The sequence below is a fragment of the Thamnophis sirtalis genome, unplaced genomic scaffold, assembly GCF_051295495.1.
Source record: "Thamnophis sirtalis isolate CommonGarterSnake01/CBP01778 unplaced genomic scaffold, rThaSir2_p1.2 scaffold_13, whole genome shotgun sequence".
In the NCBI taxonomy this organism is placed as follows: Eukaryota; Metazoa; Chordata; class Lepidosauria; order Squamata; family Natricidae; genus Thamnophis; species Thamnophis sirtalis.
The window spans coordinates 8,163,265-8,185,633 of NW_028261393.1; the positions used below are offsets into that span (position 1 = coordinate 8,163,265).

The 22,369-nt window shown below is 44.3% G+C and overlaps 1 protein-coding gene across 1 annotated transcript; it reads right to left on the minus strand.

Moving 5' to 3' along the window:
* Nucleotides 1-424: 424 nt before the first annotated feature.
* On the minus strand, nucleotides 425-19,864 carry PPP2R1A (protein phosphatase 2 scaffold subunit Aalpha). Its single transcript, XM_087728316.1, has 15 exons — nucleotides 19,697-19,864; nucleotides 16,182-16,272; nucleotides 15,080-15,180; nucleotides 14,005-14,237; nucleotides 13,723-13,870; nucleotides 13,461-13,616; nucleotides 13,108-13,222; nucleotides 12,616-12,686; nucleotides 12,021-12,155; nucleotides 10,009-10,182; nucleotides 9,596-9,656; nucleotides 4,020-4,174; nucleotides 3,565-3,707; nucleotides 3,076-3,167; nucleotides 425-1,853 (listed from the first exon to the last, which is right to left on the minus strand). Exons 1-15 carry the CDS (start codon nucleotides 19,847-19,849, stop codon nucleotides 1,837-1,839), a joined length of 1,845 nt encoding a protein of 614 aa, XP_087584442.1. The 5' UTR covers nucleotides 19,850-19,864; the 3' UTR covers nucleotides 425-1,836.
* Nucleotides 19,865-22,369: the final 2,505 nt, after the last annotated feature.

Sequence of the window (22,369 nt, forward strand, 5' to 3'; positions counted from 1 at the left end):
CTCCCCCCCCCCCCATGCTGCAGGATGCGGTTCTGGACAAAAATGGGGCATGGGGGGCTCCCCCCCCACCTCATTTTGGCTGGCAGGGTGCTGCAGGTGTCCGTCCTGTCTCCCCCCACTCCAGTCGGCCCGTGGTGGAGAACTACAATGCTGATCTGGCCCTCAAAGAATTCCAGTTTTGACACCCCTTCCGCATAGCAAACAATGGATTCACTTAATGACCACCATACTGGCAAGCCCAATTAGTGTCATGTCGATGACTACCTGTATACACTCCCTTCCCATTTTGCTCCTGGCTGTCTTGGCTAGAACTGAAGGAAGATTTGATACCGGGAATATCTGGAGGGCCACTGGTTTTCCTCCGCCCCCCCCTCATTTCAAAAGATTCAACTGACCCAGCTTCATTCTTACCAGCCTTGTTAAGTAACGATCGAGCATTTTATTAATCGGAGAGAGGAGGAAGAAAAAATAAAACAAGTGTACATACATATACACACAAAGAATTCTGACGTTTTTAAAATGACGTCCCCGTTAATGGGAGCGAAGGGAGAGAGTGTGTCTGTGTGTTAGGGGACGAGTGGTTAGAATACACACCTCTTTCAACATGTCCAGGGCTAGTGTTAGAGAGACAACTAGCGAGGAACTCAAGGAGGAGGAAAGCTTGGGGCACCACTAAGGCAAAGCTGGAAGGGAGGAGGAAGTTCTATAGGACAGAAATCAGCACTCCCACCAATCAAGAGCCCACAGGAATCATCCAATCACAGCTGGAGAAAACGACCCAGTGTCCCCTGCCAATGGATGTCTCTTTCCTCAAAGAGCGTCTTTTCGTTTTGCCCCACCAGAATTTGGGAACGGTTCCCTGTTTGGAAGTTCGGTGGGAATATGGGACTAAATTTAGCCTGGAGGTAGCATCCCACTGTGATGAGCCAAAGCGATTTGGGTTTTTTTTTTTTTACTCTTCAGCCCGTGTCAACTGCTCCACGGCTTTCTTTCTGTCTTTCACTCACTCAACTCACACACACACACATACACACACAATCCCCATGCGCCAAATAGCTACCTCCTTCCAACAAAGGCCAGGGAAAGGAAACCTATTGTAAACAGAAAGGGCACAGGACAGAATCATGCAGGGGGGAGTCGGAAAACACCGTTACTACGAAGCCTGATCAACCGAGAGAGAGTTCAATCAAGGATTTAACTACCCTTCTCCCTTCTCTGGAGGCAAAACAAGAAACCGAGTTCAAGACCACTGCTGGGTTTGATTTTGAGCGAAGGGAAACATTTCCGTTGACTGATACTTCCAACGCCAAGCAAGTAGGAGGGAAAAGGTGGCGGCTTTAATCATCAGGATGAAAAAAAAGGTAAAGATTGGGGGAAAAGCTCAAGGGGGGGGGGCGTCATGCGGAGTTACACGCTGCATGGCGGTGGCATTCCCGTGCAAACTGTGGCCCAGAAGTGACAGGAGCCCTCGGCGAATAGGTTCTGCCTCCCTTCCTCCCCTGCTCTGTCCCTCTCGCAAGTTTCACAGAACTGGGGGGAGGAGGAGGTCACCTGTGGCCCCCGGATAATGGGAACAAGTTGAACCTGACTATTATGAGAAGGGGAGAAAATATCACAGCTGCCCAAGAAGGTTCTGAAAACACAGAGCTAAGAGGAGGAGGAGGAGGAGAGGGAGGTGGGGCTCCCGAAAGGACGATAGTCAGCCGTGGCCTAATTCCATCATGTACATCCAATAGGAGGCGGGTGGGCTGGTCATACACATGCAGGGGAAAGGGAGAAAAAATGGTCGGCCCAACAGCATCCAAGTTGGAGAGACAACAGAGCCAGGTCCCGGATTCAAGCTAACGTCAACACTGTATGGGAGAGAGAGGAAAAGAGGGTATTGAATGTTCATAGTTTATGAAAGCTAATAAAACAATTTCATTAACGGCTATACATTCAGTTATGCGGTCCCCATGGTACACTGTTACTCACCAATCATCATCGTGGTCATTTAACCACCCTATAATCCAGAGATCTTCAAACTTGGCAACCTTAAGATTTATGGCCTCTGGGAGTTGAAGTCCACAAGTCTTAAAATTGTCAAGTTTGGGGGACCCTCTGCTGTAATCCCTTGTGGGGGGGGAATCTAGGCAACTAAATGGAGCTAGAGAGAGTGTTTTAATGGCCGGATCCCTTCCTGTCACCAATGCGGAGTTTTGTTCAGTAGATATACACTCATTTGTGCCCAGAGAAATACCTGCCACTACCTAGGATCAAACTCACAGCCTCCTGATGGTGAGGCGAGAGCGCCACCTCTAGGCCACTGCACCACTCTACTGTTACTCACAAATGCTAGCCTTAATTTGGGACTTCCAAGCCCAGAGTCTCCCACTGTATAGACCCCAGCTAATTAGGTTGGTCACTGGTTGGTCCCTGCAGGGTTCAAGTGGGACCTTCTGCTACAACTTCCACATCACCTCAAACATATGACTTGCCCTCAATCCCTGGATCCTGAGTAACAGTGTACCCCGGTCTTCAGGAAGCATGCTGCTAAAAAGTCGGAGGAAGCCAACCTTGAAACATCGGGAGGATTGAGCTTTTGAGAAGATTCACATCTTCTACGAAACTCTTGCCCAGGCCTGAGCTTCTGCTTATGCGCTTTCCATAAATATTTGGTTGGCTGCAAAGGGAAACTAGATGCTGATTTTGAGGTAATTCTGCGAAGTAATCCTTGCAGATAAAATTAGTATACTTGTTGCTCAAGCTTAGGCCCAAGTTCACAAGTGCCCCCGCAGATTCCCCTCTCTAAAGTGGTTACAAAGGAGCTGGAAACCTTCTGCTGGGAACAGCTAACAGCGGGAAAAACAAAGAACCAGGTGCATTCAAAGACCAGGCTAAATGCCAAGTGAGTTTGAAGTCACCTTGGAAACAGAAATTCAAAGATGAAGCGTTAAGAAAAAAGAATGTTTATGCCCATGTTCCACAGGGCCTTCCATGGTAAGAGTTGAGGTCTAGTGAGAGAAAAGGAAGGAGGGAAGGAAGAAGGGAGGGAGGAAGAGAGGAAGTAAGGTTCACTAGGGATAGCACACTCACCAGTCAGCGCCTCCTGGGCAAAGTATTTGACATCCACATCAGGATCCTGGGTAAGTTTCTCTAGCACTGGCTTCACTTCGTTCTGAAGGGTACTGTAGGGGGGAAAAAAGGCAGGCAAGGAATGAGGGGAGGAAGTAGGCAGAAGACAAGGCCTGTACCTAAGGTTCCCCAAAGCCTCAGTATTTCCACTGTAGCTATGGCACTTATATACCGCTTTACAGTGCTTCATAGCCCTCTCTAAACAGTTTACAGAGCATCTTGCCTTCAACCATCTGGATCCTCATTTTACTGACCTTGGAAGGCCAAATCAATCTTGAGCCGGTTAGGATTGAACTCCTGACGCTGGGCAGAGTTTAGCCTGCCATGCTGCATTCTAACCATTGCGCCAGAGATGGCTTTTCTCTCTCTCCCCTTCATTTCCTCCCACCCCAATAATCAAGATGAGCCCCAAACCCGGATGGCACCAACAACAGTCATTGTTCCCCGTACCTATTATCCAAGATTGGTCCAATTTTTTGAAGTGACTTGGCTACATTGAAGCGAACATTTGCTACTGCATCTCCGGCCATCCGCAATACCGTGGGAAGCATGTGCTTGGTGGTGATTTCCTGCCCACAGACCTCTGACAGCACCTAGCAAAGGGAGAACCATGGAGGTAGATCAGTGCAACTTGGATCCGAGGGGCTCTTATTATTTAAGAGGTTTTGCTGTTTTGGAGCTGGGCTTATGCTGACCTCCTCCTGCAGCTCTTTTGATTCAGTTCCCCAACAAGGCCGACTCTTCGCTCCAACCCAAAAACCCCAAATTGCACCGGGCAGGGCAAGGACGATCCTTAACTTTTGACGGTTGACTCTTCCCAACCAGCGCACGCATCTCTTTCCACATTCCCTCTATTGGTCCAGCCCACTTTTTCTTCTCGCTCCCAACTCCCTTCCCCGACTCACATTGATGCAGAAGAGCGTAGTCATGCGGTGCAGGTAGTTGGGGTCATTGGACATGGCCAGCACCTTGGGGATGATTGTGGCATGGGCCCAGTCCTTGCCAAACTTCTCCACAAGCTTCTTAAGGTTGCTGGTGGCTGCTTCTCGGATGGCATAAACTGCACCAGGGAAGGAATGAGACACAGGACAGATTAAGGCTAGGACACAGATCCTGGAATAGCAATACACAGAAGGGAGCCAAGTTCTTGCTAAAATGCCTAAGGCAGTGATGGGCAACCTTTTTGGCGTGGTGTGTCAAAAATCGGCAAAAAATCGAGCATAACTCGCGTTGTGTGTCACTTCGACAAAAACATAATTTTGCGCAATTTATAGTTTAAACTACAAAAATGTATAATTGCAATATATAATTGTATTTAATAAACCAAAAACAAATTATTTAACATACCTGCTTAGTAACTTCTTTGTTCATCAGTCGATTTCGTATGTTGCCCTTGATATTATTGAACTTGTTTGGGGTGCCGTGAACCAGGGCTGTGGAGTCGGCTGCTTCCAGCTCCACGTCCTCATCAACATGCCGCTCCAGCCCACCCCTGCTATGAATATTCCTAGTGACGCGAGCGGCATGTTGATGAGGACGTGGAGCTGGAAGCAGCAGACTCCACAGCCCTGCCGTGAACTGAGATAAGTGAGGGGGAGGGCGAATTCTTTAACTAACCAGGCGTAGACTCTTTGTGCCGGCCTGACTGGAGAGAGGCGTGCACTGTTCCCGCGCTCCTCTCCTGCGGGTCCTCCCTCGCCGCGCTGATGACGTGTGTGCGCATGGCACGCACGCCTTACCAGCAGCCCCTGCGCTCAGAAAGGGGCGGCGGCGATACAGTAAGTGAGTGTGGGCGGGGGAGATCACACGTCCCACCCCCCCCCGTTCCTCCAGCACAGATTCTTTCATCCTCGGCGGCCGTGCAGGAGCCGAGGATGAATCGCATGAAATCCTGTGCGTGTCACCCCAAATGGCTACGCGTGTCAGCACTGACACGCGTGTCATAGGTTCGCCATCACTGACCTAAGGCTTGATTTGAGATATACTTGGAGCAATCGCGTGATTTTCTGTTTCAACAGGTGAACTCTGCATCACAAACATATTCAGAGATACGGGACAGTGTCAAAGATGATGAGGAAAAAAAATAACTGGAGGATTTTGTTTAAAAACAATCCTGTCTCTAAAATGCAGAGAAACTTTGGGGCTGCAAAAATACTTTTTAATTAGAGTGTGAGGGGCCCTTGATGCTCTCTGAGCTTGCTTGTTTTCTTGCAGACATTTCATTACCCTAGCTAGGTAACATCATCAGTGGTAGTCGGAGAGGAAAAAAAAGTTCAGAGAAGAGCAACTAGGGTGATCAAAGGCCTGGAGACTAAAACACATGAAGAACGGCTGCAGGATGTGGTTATGGCTAGTCTAGAGAAAAGAAGAATTAGGGGGTGACATGATAGCAGTATCCCAATATTTGAGGGGCTGCCACAAAGAAGAGGGGGTCAAATTATTCTCCAAAGCACCAGAGGGCAGGACAAGAAACAATGGTTGGAAATTAATCAGAGAGAGAAGCAACCTGGAATTAAGGAGAAACTTAACTAACAGCGAAGACAATTAACCAATGGAACAGCTTTGCCTTCAGAAATCGTGGGCGCTCCATCACTGGAGATTTTTAAGAAGAGACGGGACAATCACTTGTCTGAAATGGTATAGGTTCTCTGTTCTGACCCCCCTTCTCCACTCGTTAACAGACGACAGTCATACAGACTTAAAAAGAAATAACTTTATCAGTCCTTGGCTCAGACTGGCTGCGAGCCCAAAATGAACATAAATAAAGTCTCTGGCAAGAAGATAACAGAATGCAAAACAAAGATCTCTTACGGCAAAACCAGGTGTACAAAAAGAAAGCAAAGAACTTCTCCAAGTGTCTCTTTGAATCAGGGTTACAGAAAGCAAATCACTTCTCCAAGTGTCTCTCACAAACAAACCACAACCGATGAACAATGAACAATGAACGTTGACTTCTGCCACCAGGGCGTGGCACCATCAGTCCTTTTATCTCCAGAAGACCACGCTAACAAGCCCCAGCTGCATTGTTATTCCTGCATCCCAACTCAACTCACAGCAACTTCTGCTGAGTCACAACAGTTCTCCTGCTTGAGCAGGGGGCTGGACTAGAAGACCTCCAAGATCTTGTCCTGTCCTGTCCTATCCTTCATTCCAAATTCTATCCTATCCTCTAATTAGGGTTATGAAACATCTATAAGAAAACAAGCAATCTCAGAGATCACCAAGGACCTCTCATTACAACCATGAGCTATAAATATCCTCCTTTATTAGAGAGAGTGTGACTGAGTGTGCTTTTATTGTGCATTTGACACTGGCCAAATTACTGCTCTTTGGTGGAGTCCTATCTATACATTTTCTTGGAACTCAGCATGGGAAACCAGTTCTATTTTATGCCACAGGCAACACTTCTAATTGAGCCGACTGTATCCTTTTACAGTCTGCATTACCTCTTTCCTACCCAACTGGAACTGATGGTAGATGTACCTGAGATATAATTGCGGGAACTTTGCTACAGTTGGCTTCCACTGGAAATTTATTTCCCCATTTAATGCTGTAGCTACTCTCTACCCATCCCAGAAATAACTGAAACCGGCAGTGAATTTTGAGGTTGAAAATGAGCTTTTAACCACATTATATAATTACTAGTCAAAAGCTTGGAACTCACTGCTGGTAGCACATTATATTAGGCAAGAACGAGACCAAAAAGCGCAAATTCACTGTTATCATTAACATGCTCGAAGTGGTACAAAATACAATAAAAATGAACTGAAAATTATATGAATGCGGCATGTTGAATAATCAAAGTCTGAAACGGGGGGAAAAAACAGACGAAAAAACTAGTGTTGTAATGTTTTTTTTCCTAATGTACTTGCATTAAATCTGAATTTAATTGCTAGAAAAGATTATCCCATTAAATACCGAAATGTGACTCAACCTCTTTTGCTTTAGTGCTAAAAGCCTTCAGTGATTCATTTTCTCAGCTGGAGAAAATTGCTGACACAATGGATCCCATTAATTCTGAAATATGCTTTCAGTGCTCTAGATCACTAGTTGGGGGAAAGCACTGAATTTTTAAAAATGTGGGCTAAAAGCCAAATAACTACTTTAACTTATATTCTCCTCTTGAGCTACAGCCTCTTTCTTCTATAGGTAATTGGGATGAATTGCATGAAAATTTGGTCTAGCGATTTAAGATGCCAGCTTGGAAACCAGGAGACTGTGAGTTCTAGTCCCATCTTAGGCATGAAAGCCGGTTGGATGACTTTGGGCCAGTCACCCTCTCTCAATCCAATATACCTCACAGGGTTGTTGTTGTGGAGAAAATAGGGGAAGGAAGGAAGATTAGGTCTTTTTTATCCCAATGAAGTCCGGATAAAAATCAATTTATCAAATAAATCTTCAGCAGCTGAGATAAAAGAAAGTGTGCTTCGATTCCTATGAGACATTTACATTTCTTTTAAAAAAATGATTAATAACCTACATTAGAAACCTGTGGAAAAGCTTTCTAAGGTGTTTACAATAAAAAAAAGTTATAAACAATGAAATAGATCTACAAACTAAATATCTAGGGCATTTAGATATATGAAGATTTAGCACATGAAAAACCAGACAAAAGAATACAGAAACCAATTTTCCCTAAAGGTATTATTCCAAGGATTCCGTAAAAGAAGAACTTTGTACTAAAAGCTATTCACTGCGCTGCACTTACTAGGAACCACTGATAGCATTTTCTCAGATGATCTCACATTCAGTACGAAATACGTAAAAAGTGCTAACTCTTCAAATATCCCATGCAATAACTCCAGTTTTTCATATAAGCCTGATTGCATGAGATCCTCCATCCAAGGAATGGAGAACTGAGGAAAAGCTTCCGGTCCAGATGAAGCTGCAGCGGGCACCATAGCTAAACTAAAGATGCCCTGAAGCTATTAATGCTTCTGGAGATAAACACAGAATTAATCACCACTCTCAAAATTAGATTCTGGTGATTTCAATACTATTTACGACCATCTGTATACAATGTGTAGTGTTATGATAAGTAATAATTGGATATGAATATTGAATGGCACCCATGAAAGGAAGCTTAGAAATCCTTTTGGATTATATACAAAGGTTAATAAAAAAGAATTAAATTAGATATAGTTTTGATTATTAGGGGGAAAATGTTATGATACAGGATATAGTCAAATAAAGGAGGGATAATGATGACAACCTATATATATATATATATATATATATATATATATATATATATATGTATGTATGTATGTATGTAGGTAGGTAGGTAGGTAGGTAGGTAGGTAGGTAGGTAGGTAGGTAGGTAGGTAGGTAGGTAGGTAGGTAGGTATGTATGTATGTATGTATGTATGTATGTATGTATGTATGTATAATATAAGGAACTAGATGAAAATTGACAACAGTGATTCGGAAAGGAGGATTAGAAAAGTTTGCTATTAAATATTATGGATGTTTAGCTAGAATAGGACATAAGGATTCAGTGTTATTGGAAGATTTTAGAAATAGTAAATGAAATGCCAGTATGTGGTTATGTATTAAATCTAGGTATATTTTATGATGAAGGACGTTTAAACAACTATAGTCAAATAAAAATGGAGGTTTAAGGGTAACATGTATAAATATTTGAGTTAAAATACTTGAGTTTATAATGAATTATGCTTGATGACTGTGGAAGAGATGCACGACACGAAAACCTTTTGTAACCAACTGACACACTTTCTACCGTATGTAAAGAAGGAAGATTTTATGTGTTGTGTTTGTTTTGAAAATAAAAATAAATTCTATTTTTTAAAAAAATACTCTATTTACGACCATCATGGAGGCTGCCAGTGGTCCATCACATGACCGACCTGATTTTAGGACCTTTATTTTTGCAGCAGTTGTTAAGCAAATCCATTGCTTGCTATGTTGTTGTTGTTGGGTTTTTTTTTGCCAAATATTGGAAATAAATGCTCATTTTTTCCCCAAAAACATTGCAAATTGTGGCCATTTGACCACAGGAATGCTACAAGCGGCCATAAACACAGGCCAGATGCCATGTGCACCAAATATGGTCATATAATTGGGAGGTGAGGGGGGGCAGGGCAGCCATCAGAACTGGAACCAGGTTGTAAGTACCTTTTGGGTGTCCGCTAAGCCAGTGTTTTTCAACCTTGGCAACTTGAAGATGTCTGGACTTCAACTCCCAGAATTCCCCAGCCAGCATTCGCTGGCTGGGGAATTCTGGGAGTTGAAGTCCAGACATCTTCAAGTTGCCAAGGTTGAAAAACACTGCGCTAAGCAACCGGTTGTGTGTGAAAAACTACCTGTCAAAGTACAGCCGTCTTCAGATTTGGTACTGTACCTTCCTTGACATTGTATCGGGCAACTTAAAAGTGTTGTGCACCATTGTGACCCCACATTACAGGAGGTGACTGGTAATGGAGAAACTAACCAATATCAGTTATCAGGATTTGAGTCTTACCATGATCCACTAGCCAGGCCATGCAAAGGGAGTTTAGCTTCTCATCAAAGAATTCCACACCCTGAAGACAGGGAACATCAAAGTGACAGCAAATGAATGAGCGAGGATTACAAATTAGGAGGTTACAAATAAGTTTACAGAATTCTTTGTTCAACAGAACAAAAACAGAAATCTGGAGAGACAGACTTTGTTCCAATTAGCAGGCACCGCAGGGCAACCCAGCAGACAGTCATTGAACGTGTGAGATTTTTGACAAAACAGCCCTGGCAGAATTAATCACAGAAAAGCTGGAACTCAACAAGCACCTGTGGTTATTCAGGTTCTAACTGATGTCCAGGTTGCTGAGTAAAAAAGCTCAAATGTTTACAGTTCTTTTCAAAAGGTTGAAAACAAAAAGCAAAACCCGCACTCACCAGCTGTCCAGCTAACAGGGGCATGTACTCAATAATAGCTAACCGCACACGCCACTTGGCATCCTCTGCCAACTCCACAATTGCTGGCAGCAGCGACTGAGACAACTGCCGGATGCCGATCACTTCGTTCACACAGTCCAGGTTGGAGATGATGTTGAGTCGGACCTCAGGGCACTGCAGAAAAAGAGCAGGTGAGAATGGGGAAGAGCTACTGCCTCAATCGCCATCCTAGAATGCTTCCTGTTGTGCTAGTTTAAGGAGAGGCTCCTAAGAACCAGGGACGTGCAGTCACTAGAGGCAGGGGAGGCGTGGCCTCACCAGTCATGAGGAAAAGGAAATAATTTTAAAGATTTTTTAAAAAAATAATTAAAGCCAAGGTAGTTGCTGCCAGATTCCAAGTCACAGTGACTTGGATTCTTCTTAGTGTTAACTATAGGAGGAGGCCAGAGAAATAGGGGCCTCCTGTGCATAAGCAATTTTTTGCCTTTTAAGAGTTAAGCAAGGGTTAAAAAGTGAAAAATTTCATATGCAAAGGAGGCACGTGTTCTCTCGCCTCCTGTAGAGGGCATTTTTAAAGGCTTTTTAAAGTTCTCTGGGAGCAACTAGCTCAGTCTGACTCAGAGCTCTGGCCTTTCATGAGGGCAGGCAAAAGCAGAGTTGAAATCCTCTCTGAAACAGCTGGAAAAGGTGTGTGTGGGGGGGGAGGGGGGAGGAATTCAAAAAGTTGGATTGCATGCAGAACCACGTTGCCTTTTCAAACACACAGACACACACACACACACAGACACACACACACACACACACACAGCTGGATAAAAGTATATAAGCCCAGCTTCACTGATTACAAGTTTGAAAAGGCAACATGATTCACCTGCAATCAAAGGCTCCGATCGGAAGGCAGCAGGGGAAGGGGGGAGTATGGCAGAGGAGCTGCTTTCAAGTCTTTGGAAAATATATCCAATCCAACTTCTGTGTTTGTGTTTGTTTGAGAGTGAGTGAGTGAGAGAGGGATCCAACTTCTCTGTGTGCGTGTGTCTGTTTGAGAGAGGGAGGAGGGAGGGAGAGAGGAAGGAGGGGGAGGGAGAAGAAAAAGAATGGGAAAACTTATTTTGCAAGGGGGAAAAATGCTGTTGCTTTAAATTGGAACTGAGCATGCCTGGTTGTGGAATTCTGGGAGTTGAAGTCCACAAGTCTAAAAAGCTGCCTCACCAGCCATAAAGCTTACCGCACGTCACTGCTAAGAACTCAGGTAAGATGAAAAAAGGAACAAAAGTTCAATTTTCAACTTTCTGGCTAGCTAAAAAATGGCGATACCAATGTAACTAGTTGCAAGGTTTTTTGGGGGGGAAAATCCTGTACAATAAAGTGCAATTGATACTATTCAGAAAACTATTCATCCTAGGACTGGGAAGTATCTTCTATAGATTATCCAAGATCGTTTAACTCAGGGGTAGTCAACCTTTTTATACCTACCGCCCACTTTTGTATCTCTGTTAGTAGTAAAATTTTCTAACCGCCCACCGGTTCCACAGTAATGGTGATTTTATGAAAACCTAATGAAAATGTTTTTAAATAATGCTATGACATTTTTTTTAAAAGTCAATTAATTTTTTTTTAAAAAGGAAAGTGCTTCGGTATTGGACAAAACCCCTACCGCCCACCATGAAAGCTGGAATGCCCACTAGTAGGCGCTAGGGACCAGGTTGACTACCACTGGTTTAACTAGTGGTGATTATACACGCCTTACTACTAAATTCAAGTGTTTTTCAACCCCGGCAACTTTTCAAATCTGTGGATTTCAACTCGCAGAATTCTGGGAGTTGAAGTCAGCACACCTATAAGAGGTCAAAGTTGAGAAACACTGCACTAACCAATATATTTTCTTTAATTATTCTTACTCACTAATCTCAGTGCAGTGAAGCCATCTGAGCAAATAACACGAATGTTCACCCCCAAGAGTTAACCACAAAGACTCTTAAGTGACCTCCAAAAGGGGAGGGAGGAATACTCACCTCATCTTTGAGTTGAGCCAGGAAGAGAGGTAAGAGATGCTCAATTGTATTGTCCTTGCCCAGAATAGGGGACAATCCCATGATCACGGATGCCAAAGCTGATTTCACGTGCTGATTGGCATCTGATACTAGTTCCTAAATGATAAAAGGACGTATTTTAAGACACCACAAACTATGTATGCAATGCCTCCAGTCTCACTGCCTTTATACGCACCATTGCTGTCAATTTATTTGTTGACTGTAATAAATAACTGGAATATTGAAATACAGTTCCGTAAGCCAATGTAGTCACATCAATGGAATATTGAAATACAGTTCAATAAGACAATGTTGAACTTCTACAATCAGGCACTTATAGGCATACATCTACAACACACACTCATAAAGGAAGTCAGCCAGATTCCTTCTACAATTTGGTCACCTTGTGAATGTTAATGTCTTAAGAGGCAGAAGCAAACAACAGCTTTCCTTGTCCTCTTTATGGACAACTCCTCCATGCCTTCTTCAGCCTCTGATTGGGCCAATTAAAACTATGAGCTGATGCTTATAAGGGCTGCTCAAAACTTACTAGAGAAGGTGGCTTCCTGGTACGTACCTTGATACAGGGCAAAATCTGAGTCATTATGATATTTTCACGGCAATCGGGAGACAAATTCTCACAGAATTCTTGGGAAAGAAAGATGGGGAAATAAGAATTTCAGTGCAGATTTCACTGAATATATTTTTTTCCCTAATTATCAACCGAGTACTTACTTAAACCTCTCTAGCCCAAGAGATACTATACTCATCTGCAAAACTATACATAAAAATATTCCTGAGCTCTGTTCTGAAAACTTAAGTCTTCCCACAGCTGGATCCAGACAATTTCCTTATGTCTACACAACAAGTGGCTCCTTAAAACAATTACACAACCAGGTTTATTTAATAAATCAAATTCTTCTTTTCTTGCCCAGAAATCCATCCCTTTCAGAAAGCCTTTATACGGGTAGTCCGTGAGTTAAAAAGCCAAACTGGGACAAGAATTTCTACTGCTAAACAAAGCACCTATGTAAACACCAAGACAGTATTGATAATGACTAAAAATAACCTTTGACTTTGCTAGAAGCTGCCGCTCGCACTTCAGCTTCACAGTCTTTCATGAGATTCTGGAAGGCCGGGACCAAGTCAGTTTTTGTGATTTCTGGCCCAACAGCTTTCTGGAGCTATAGAGGGAAAAAAAAGAAAGAAAGAGTTTCAAAACTGACCATACAAACACTCCAAACAGCACAACATTCTTCCCTGCCAGAAAGAATTCTACCCCAAAAAGTCTTGGTCCACAGAATTGACAGTGGTGGGCAGAAGAACAAAAGCACCGATACATTTTTAACATGTATAATCTCATTTAACTTTCAAAAACGAAGCCCATATAATCTTCCCAAATACACAAGTCTTTGTACAAACCTCCGTGAACTTCTCAGCCACCATGTAACGGACTCGCCAAGACTTGTCCTCGGCTGCTTGTCGTAACGTCGGCATCACCAAGGACTCCAAGTCCTCCTGAAGCAGGAGCTGAGCAATATTAACACAGGCCTCCACAGCCAACAAGCGCACAGAGTCCTGTGTGTAACATGGAAAATCTTCCTCACCAAGAGCACAAAGGGTAGGTACAGCCCATCCCTCAGCTCCCTTTATCACCCCAAAGCTAAAACGAGGCCATGCAGACCTGCTCATCAGAGGCCAGGTTCGAAAACATGGGAATGATCTCGCTTTTGACATATTCCAGTTCCAAGACCTTGGCAAATTCACCCAGTTTGGAAGCTGCAGCTCGCCTCACCATCGGAGTATCATCTGAACACAAGTTTCGGAAATATCTGTCAGAAAAAAAAAAAAAGGAAGGTAGAAACTTATTAACTGCAACATACTGGGATAGGAGGAATCTCTCCTCTTTTGAAAATTCAGAATTTATAATGGGGTCCCAATTTTGATTGCAAGGCACTAGACTTACTGGCGGAGGTCAGCTTTAACTGAACTGGAAACTCGGGGATAGCAGACGCTGAAGAGGCCGCAAGCAGAGGTGCGAGAGGTGAACCAGTCACCCCCCGCCAGGCGCTTCACCAGGGGCACAAAGTGCGCCTCAAGGTCAGCTGGAGAATGTTCATTGGAGGTTGCCCTCAAGGACTCCACGGCCTTGTCCCGCACCACCGTCTCCTCGACCGTAGCAAGGCTTTCGAGGGGGGGCTGGAGAAAGGAGGAGGAAATGCTGTGTTACACATGCATCTTGCATGAACAACCAAGAAAGAAAAACAAAATAGCTCTCTGATAATTTAATTACTGCTTTGTTCATTTGGGTTCACTACAAGAATTTAAGTAATTCTGTTCTTTTTTGAGAAGAGGGTAAGAAAGTCTACACAGGGAGCAAGGAATATGATCGAAAAATAGGATTTGTGCATACACAAATCCATTAGGAGCCGAGGTGGTGCAGTGGTTAAATGTAGCACTGCAGGCTATTTCAGCTGACTGCAGTTCTGCAGTTCGGCTGTTCAAATCTCACCGGCTCAGGGTTGACTCAGCCTTCCATCCTTCCGAGGTGGGTAAAATGAGGACCCGGATTGTTGGGCGCAATATGCTGACTCTGTAAACCGCTTAGAGAGGGCTGAAAACCCTATGAAGCGGTATATAAGTCTAACTGCTATTGCTATTGCTATATTGCTATTGCTATCCAAATGGGAAAAGCTACATTCCAGTCATACTGTTCTACCTGGGTGCAATTCAAACATTTTGGGGGGGAAATTCCATATACCATTAAATCCACTTATGATATAGAGTCGAACAATGAACACAAAATATCATTTTAACACTTTTATTAATTTGGTAGGGAATAAACATTTTCTTTACTAATTAACCAAACCATCTAGGATCCTAAACCACCCAAGCTAACTTATCAGCAGCTTGTTATCTCTGGGCATTTAAAAACATGCGTACCCCTATTTCATCTTTTGAAAGGAACAGAAGTGGTTTCATTTTCCCTCTGTGTTAGTCACTTTTCCTGAGCCCTTCACAGAAACTGGTCTATAACTTACCAACAAGCAATGGACATATTCCGGGCCCCCAACCAAAGCTGTAAATGTTCCCAGCTGTTCTGCCAGAGCAAGTAACACTTCATCCTCATCATAAATAGTGTCTGCAAGAAGTTAAAAGAACGAGAAACCAACAAAAAGGTAAGACAAAGCCTGTATATTCTTAGAACAAAAAACGGGAAGTGCCAATTCCATTTTATTTTATTATCCTTCCATAAGTACAGGGAGAACTGACAGGCAGCCAAAATAGCTCTGAATAGCTGGAATGATATTTATTTTTAAGTAATAAATAAGCATTGAGTTTAAATGAATATGAGAACATAGATTTTAAGAAATCGAAGGAGAGATTTGAAATAATACCAATGAACCATGGGAGCACCATGTCCAATTTAACAGAACTTCATCAATATTTCACAAACTGTCCTGGTAAGATCCAAGAAACAATACTGGGCAAAATTTGAATAGTTTAGAACATAGAATACTCTATACAACTTCCAAGGGTAACCTTGGTGACACTGCTTACAGGATATGATTCCATACCTGTTCAACTACAACTTCAATCAACCCCAGGCCAGCAGGATCAATAGTCAGGAATGGAGCTATTGGGCAAAATGTGTGCCATGCTTCATGTTAGGGGAAGTCTGGCATACAATTTCAGGCTTGATTATCGTGAGATACAGGTGTAGGCCCAGGAACACTGTATTTCCACTGTAATCTTTCTTTTTTTGTTCAGTTAATGAATAATGAAGATTAACTTACTTAGATATTGTTACCAAAATTTCTGGTGACAAATGTAAACTGAAGTGAGGAGGTTAACTGTGCATAAAGTGGATCGTTAGACAACTGAAACATCCTTGAGTTAATGCAGATCAGCCAAGATTTAGCCCCAGTGAAATTTCACTCTCCACATAGCCTTTGGCAGATTCTGGGTTTCTATCAATGAGCATGGTGTGAAGGATATTACAGTACTCTGAAGGAATTTCATGCTCACAGAGCAAGCACACTACAATCCTCAAAAATAAATGACTGGAACAGAAATGTGCCCAAACTGTCTCTAGGCTACTTCCACATTCTATTTCCTATCTTGCCAAGTATTTTCATTTACCTGTGAGAAAAGGCAAGAGTTCGCTGCGCGTCCTCTCAACGCCCAGGGCCAGTGCAATGGTAGAGAGTTTCTTGATGCTATTCAGACGAAGCTGCATATGGGAGGGAGAAATGCAAGGAACAGATTCACACAGATGAACCTCAGGAGAAAACTGCCACTTTTGTCTGAATGCTAAAATACTGACTTTGCAGATAACTGAAACTATTATGGCACTAATAAAGCACTCCATTTTTGGGCTCATCTTCATAATTCACCCCCACAGGGCAGCAGGTGCCCCTTTGCATATACTTATTCAAACATACAAATCTGTATTGCTCTGCTCATCTACAGTATATAATCACTGATAGATATAGATAAAAATAGTATGCATGACTAACATAAACCATAATTTTAGGAGAAATTACTAGAACAGTTTTGTTTCCATTTTATAAATAGGTGTCAGCTCCTTGCCTGTATGTCTAGTGTATGTTGACTTTTCCGGATCTTTCTACAAATTATGACAGTAAGAACTGTCAAGATCTCCAACTGAATAACCCTGATCAGGACATAATGAATATTAACTGCATCCAGCAAGACTTCACCTTTTTCTCCCCCCCCCCCAACACAAAAGCTACCGAACTGCTGTTTGCATCTGGTGATTAATACATAATAGTGTTTTTATTCTGCATTTATCCATGATTGGATTGGATTTATTACATTTATATACCGCCCTTTTCCCCGAAGGGGACTCAGGGCGGCTCACAATTCAGTCAGGGAAGGGGGTACAAACAGGGGATAAAAAGACGAACATAACAATACACAATTTAAAACACACAACAACCATACCATTCGAGAAGGGGGGCAAAAGCTCTTTAGCCCCAGGCCTGTCGGCACAGCCAGGTTTTAAGGGCTTTGCGGAAGGCCTGGAGGGTGGTGAGGGTTCGAATCTCCACGGGGAGCTCGTTCCAGAGGGTCGGAGCAACCACAGAGAAGGCTCTCCTCCGGGTAGTCGCCAGTTGGCATTGGCCGGCGGATGGAATTCGGAGGAGGCCTAATCTGTGGGATCTAATCGGTCTATTGGAGGTAATTGACATTAAGCATCCTTAAGATCAAATATATATTATCTACGTAAAAAATACAGACTGCTCCCCTAGATGACCATTTAGCACTATCGTGCTGTATTGCTTCCATTCATTTCCAATAGGCACTGGATTCCTTTCCAAGTGAAGCATGTATATTGTGAGAGTAAACTGGAAAATAAATGGTGATAGTGGTGGGGCACTATCTTCAAATAACAAAATGGTGCTTTTCCTTCCCTACTATTGATGGGTTATTTAATTGGAGATGCCTAGTTTAAGGTTCAGATACATACAATTGTATCCCATTCTGCTGAACTAGTTCAGTTTCGAGAATCTGATTGAACATCTATGACCTATTCTTGCTGCTTATATGTACACTGTGATATATATTACACAAGGATACATTACATATACTCACACTTTGTCCAATATTCCATTCTATTTTTATTCTGATATAATAACTGCCTCACTGCCAAGGAGGTTCTTTTGCTCAAATTCATAATGAGACTAACCAGCTTCCATAAAGAACTGCATCCCTCTCAAGACTCAATTTTATCCCCTGGATCCCTATTTGCTCTTTATTTTATTGCCAGGCCATGTTTCTCAACCATGGGGCAACTATAGGATGCATGAACTTCAATTCCTCAGTTTCTCCTACCAACAGTTGAAGTCCTTGCATCTTACGATCGCCAGGTTTGACAGACACTGACCCAATAGACAGACTGGAAGCATTTTACAGCAGGCTGGATCCTGCTGGCTGGCTGCCCACCAGATCGAGCATGTCTCATCCCTAAAGCTACTCCTGCAACAAGAGAGCCCTAGATCGTTGTTGTTTTTTCCTTGCACATCCACAGCAGAGTCCTAAAGGTGCTTTTTTTCCAAGAGGCAACTGGCCTTTCTGGGGTGTTTTTTTCCGAAAACGTTTCGCTTTTCCTCCTTTAGCATCTTCAAAGAAAAACCAGAAAGTCCAGTTGCCTCTTGAAAAAAAGCACCTTTGAGACAAGGTGGCTGAGGCTTATTTTTTTGAATTTTGTATCCTGCCTTTATTATTTGGGACCTTTGGAGACAACCAAGACCTGGATGGCTGAGAACTCTCCATCGACATTTAACTAGCGGACTTCAGAAATTGTGGGCGCCGGCTGGCGACCCTCCGGGGGAGGTCCTTCTCTGTAGCTGCACCGGCCCTGTGGAACGATCTACCTGCAGAGATCCAGACCCTTCCCACTCTCCCGGCCTTCTGTAAAGCAACTAAGACCTGGCTGTTCCGGCAGGCCTGGGGCTGTTGATTAATTTCCAGCCCCACTTGATTGAATGAATGGTGCATTGGTTTTTAATATTGTATCTTTTCTTAATCTTTTAAATGGTTTTATTTTTTGCTGTGAGCCACCCAGAGTCCCTATAGGAGTGGGCGGCATACAAATTTATTAAAATTGAAAGTCCATCACTGGAGGTTTTTAAGAAGAGACTGGACAGTCCCTTGTCTGAGATGGTCTAGGTCAAGGGTCTTCAAACTGGCAAGTTTAAGACTTGTGGACTTCAACTCCCGGAATTCCTGAGCTAACGTGACTGGAGGAGGAATTATGGGAGTTGAAGTCCACAAGTCTTAAAGCTGCACGTTTGACGACCCCTGGTCTAGGTTTTCCTGCTTGAGCAGGGGGGCTGGACTAGAAGACCTCCAAGGTCCCTTCCAGCTCTATTTTATTTCTGATCTGAAACATCCACAGCAGAGACAAGGACTGGGCCAGCCTTTTCTCAAACAGAGACGCCCCAGAAAGCTCAGGATTGTGGGAGAAAGAAGGGCCACACATCTGGAGGGCATCCACCCGGAAGCCAGAGGGGTGGGGAGGGGAAGGGCTCCACCCCTTCCTCAGCCATCAAGGGCTGCCCTCCACCTCGGCCTCCTCTATTGACAGCCCCTCCCTTACCGCCTTTCATGCAGAGGGAAGGGGGGGGGGGCTAAAACATCCCCAGCAAGGAAATGCCAGAACCAGGAAACCCCACCTAAGCGGCTGGCCCAAGCTCTTCACCGATTGGCTAAGAAGCTTGAACCGAGCTAGGCAAGGACCCAATCAGAACCCTCCGCTCTCTTCCCCAAGTACGCTTCATAAAAGAAGACGACCTGCCTCCCTTTCTTCCACCATCCACCCCCCCCCCCACAACAGAGAAATGAGTGGCCCAACCAATCGCGCGGCTGCTTGCATTGCCGCAGGAGGGGAGAAAGAGATAATACGGCCCTTCTCATTAGCCACCCCCTTCCTCTTGGTCTTCTCCAATGAGACCTCTCGCGACCAATCCGGCTCCGTTTCTCAGGGCTCCCATCCGGGTTTCTCAGATAAAAGACCGCCCCTGATTGGTCATCGTACCGGGAGCTGGGTTCTCGGGCTTGAAATATTCTCCCCGCAGCTGATTCCCGCCCCCCCGCAGCAGCAGCTGAACGCTCGTCGAATCGGGCCGTACCTGAACGTCCTCGTTCCGCAGCTCATCGATCAACACAGCGATAGGATAAAGGGAGTCATCTCCGTCGGCAGCCGCCATCTTAGCTCCCGGCTTCTCTTCTGAAGACTGCGCGGGGTTCTCGCTGTTGCCTTGCAGGGGCGGGTGAGAGGCCATTGGTTCGTTGGGTTGTCACTCTGTCTTATACGAAAAGCTGATTGGATTCTTTTTAGACGAGTTCCCCGTTTCCGATCTTCTAATTTAGCATAGCTGTCTATCTGTCACTGGCTTTCTTGTTCTTCATTGGACGGATGTTTCAGAACTGCTCCACCCACAAAGAGATTTGGGAAAGTAGGTTCTTTACGCCCGCCTCTCTTTCATCTCAATTGGTTAGATGGACTATATCCCCGCCTTTCTCCGATTCATAATAGGATCTTTATTCTCTATTCATTCTGTCATAAGGCTCACAAAGGACTATGGAATTAGTCCCGCCCCTGGAATGTAATGTTAAGTCCGCCTCCCGATTATTGAGAGGCGATTAGGCAATGCTTCTGAGAGACAGCTCATAATAACCAATCCCAGAGTGGAACCTACTTTCCTTTCAGCCGAAGCAGAGGAGGGCAGAGTGTGTGACTAGGTTGCCAAAGCAACTTTGCCTCTATTCTTCCCGTTGCGGTGACGTCAGGCTAACTTGTGACGCAAGCTTACGTCATAGATCTATGAGCTCACCTTAGTTGGGCGGGGCTTGGTGCAAAGGCATTTTCAATGCCCATTTGCCAATCTTATTTTCTTCTAAAATAAAATTGTGGATTGAATGTATGAATGTACACACACACACACACACACACACACACACACACACAGACAGACAGACAGACAGACAGACAGACATATCAGATCAAGAACTTGCTACACACATTAAAACTTCATTGACTGTTAATGGAATTGTCTAGTTCAGTGTTTCTCAACCTTGGCAACTTGAAGATGTCCGGACATCTTCAAGTTGCCAAGGTTGAGAAACACTGGTCTAGTTGGAGGAGTGTGTGTTAAATCTGGATTTCAATTTCTCCCTTCTTGAAGGAGTCCCTTTTCCATGGAAACCCTGCTTCAGCTTGTAGACATCAAGAGAACCCACCTGTTCTCCGAAACATAGATTCTACTATTAAATTGTTCTTTTCTATCTTCCTATTAAATTAAATCCCACATACTGTGTCTGGAATGTTAAGAAAACTGGTTTATTTATTTATTTATTATTGATTAATTAGACCAGTGTTTCTCAACCTTGGCAACTTGAAGATGTCTGGACTTCAACTCCCAGAATTCCCCAGCCAGCATCTTCAAGTTGCCAAGGTTGAGAAACACTGAATTAGACTTATATACCGCTTCATAGAGCTTTCAGCCCTCTCTAAGTGGTTTACAGATTTTTAGCAAATTGAGTCAGCAAATTACCCCCTCAGTCTGGGTTCACATTTCACCCACCTCGGAAGGATGGAAGGCTGAGTCAACCTTGAACCGGTGAGATTTGAACCGCTGAACTGCAGATAACAGTCAGCTGAAGTGGCCTGCAGTACTGCACCCTAACCACTGCGCCACCTCGGCTCCTAATGTTGGAAGTTAAAAACCCACCCTTCTCCTAGAGAAATGAAATATTTTGGGAAATATTAAAAAGGCAGAATATTTCCCCCTAAAAAGAGAAGTAGAAACTCAAGAGAGGCAGAAACTGAGCCGCCCTCACCTTTGTCAATGGGCCATTAAAGGCCTGAGCCAGTCTATGCTACTTAACAAAGATTCCCCCCTTCAGCTCCAGGGTGATGGGCCTCAGGACATGATAAGTATTAGTTCTTTACCAGGAATGGGTTACAGGCGGTATGCCCGTTATGGGCGTACCGGAGCCTGCCCGGAGCACTGGGTACCATTCCGGTATGGTGCTCCGGAGGGCCCACCCGCCTGCCGAGTTCCTTACCTGTCCTTTAAGCCTTTGGCGCTTCCGCGCACGGCGCCTGTGCAATACTCCGCTGAGCAGCTGGAGCGTCGGGAGGTTTGTGGAGGCGTCGCAGGCAGGTATGAGGAATATGGGCAATGCCGGGCCCGTTCCAACCATATCGGTTGGCAGTGGTGGGATTCAAATAATTTAACAGCCGGTTCTCTGCTCTAATGACCAGCTGGGTAGGCGGGACTCAGTGGTCATGTGACCGGGTGGGTGAGGCCAACTCAACGTCACTCATGTCGATGGGCGCTTCGCCTTAGCTGTGACAATGTAATAAGGGTTAACCGGAGAGGCAGTTTCTGTAAGCAGGGCAATAAAGATTAGGCTAGGAACAACACTAGAATGTTTCCTTCCTGCCTTCCTTGCAGGATTAGCCTTGTAAAGTGGGAAAAAAACAAAAGGAGATTTCTTCCAACAACCGGTTCTCTGAACTGCTTAGAAAGTTAACAACTGGTTCTCCTGGATAGGTGCGAACTGGCTGAATCCCACCACTGCCGGTTGGAACGGGATCCGGAACCCACCACTGCTCTTTACCCATGTCACCACATGTCACCTGGGAAGATTACATCATCACCCAGCAAGTCAAGCTAAGCCTGGGAGACAGCCTACAGCGTTGCCCCTGCATGGCCCTACGGGAGTCTGACAACCAATCAGAATGCAAACTCACATTCAAAGCCCAGAGAGGGCATAAAATCCAGGGACTCTCAGCA

Bases quoted from the DNA above. Each gene is read 5' to 3' on its own strand.
- PPP2R1A (XM_087728316.1), bottom strand. From the start codon at position 19,849: ATGGCCTCTCACCCGCCCCTGCAAGGCAACAGCGAGAACCCCGCGCAG. The intron at 10,183-12,020 runs GTGAGTATTCCT...CTTTTTCTGCAG, and splicing joins TGGCTCAACTCAAAGATGAG to TGCCCTGAGGTCCGACTCAA. The intron at 9,657-10,008 runs GTGAGTGCGGGT...CCCTGTCTTCAG, and splicing joins CCCTGTTAGCTGGACAGCTG to GGTGTGGAATTCTTTGATGA.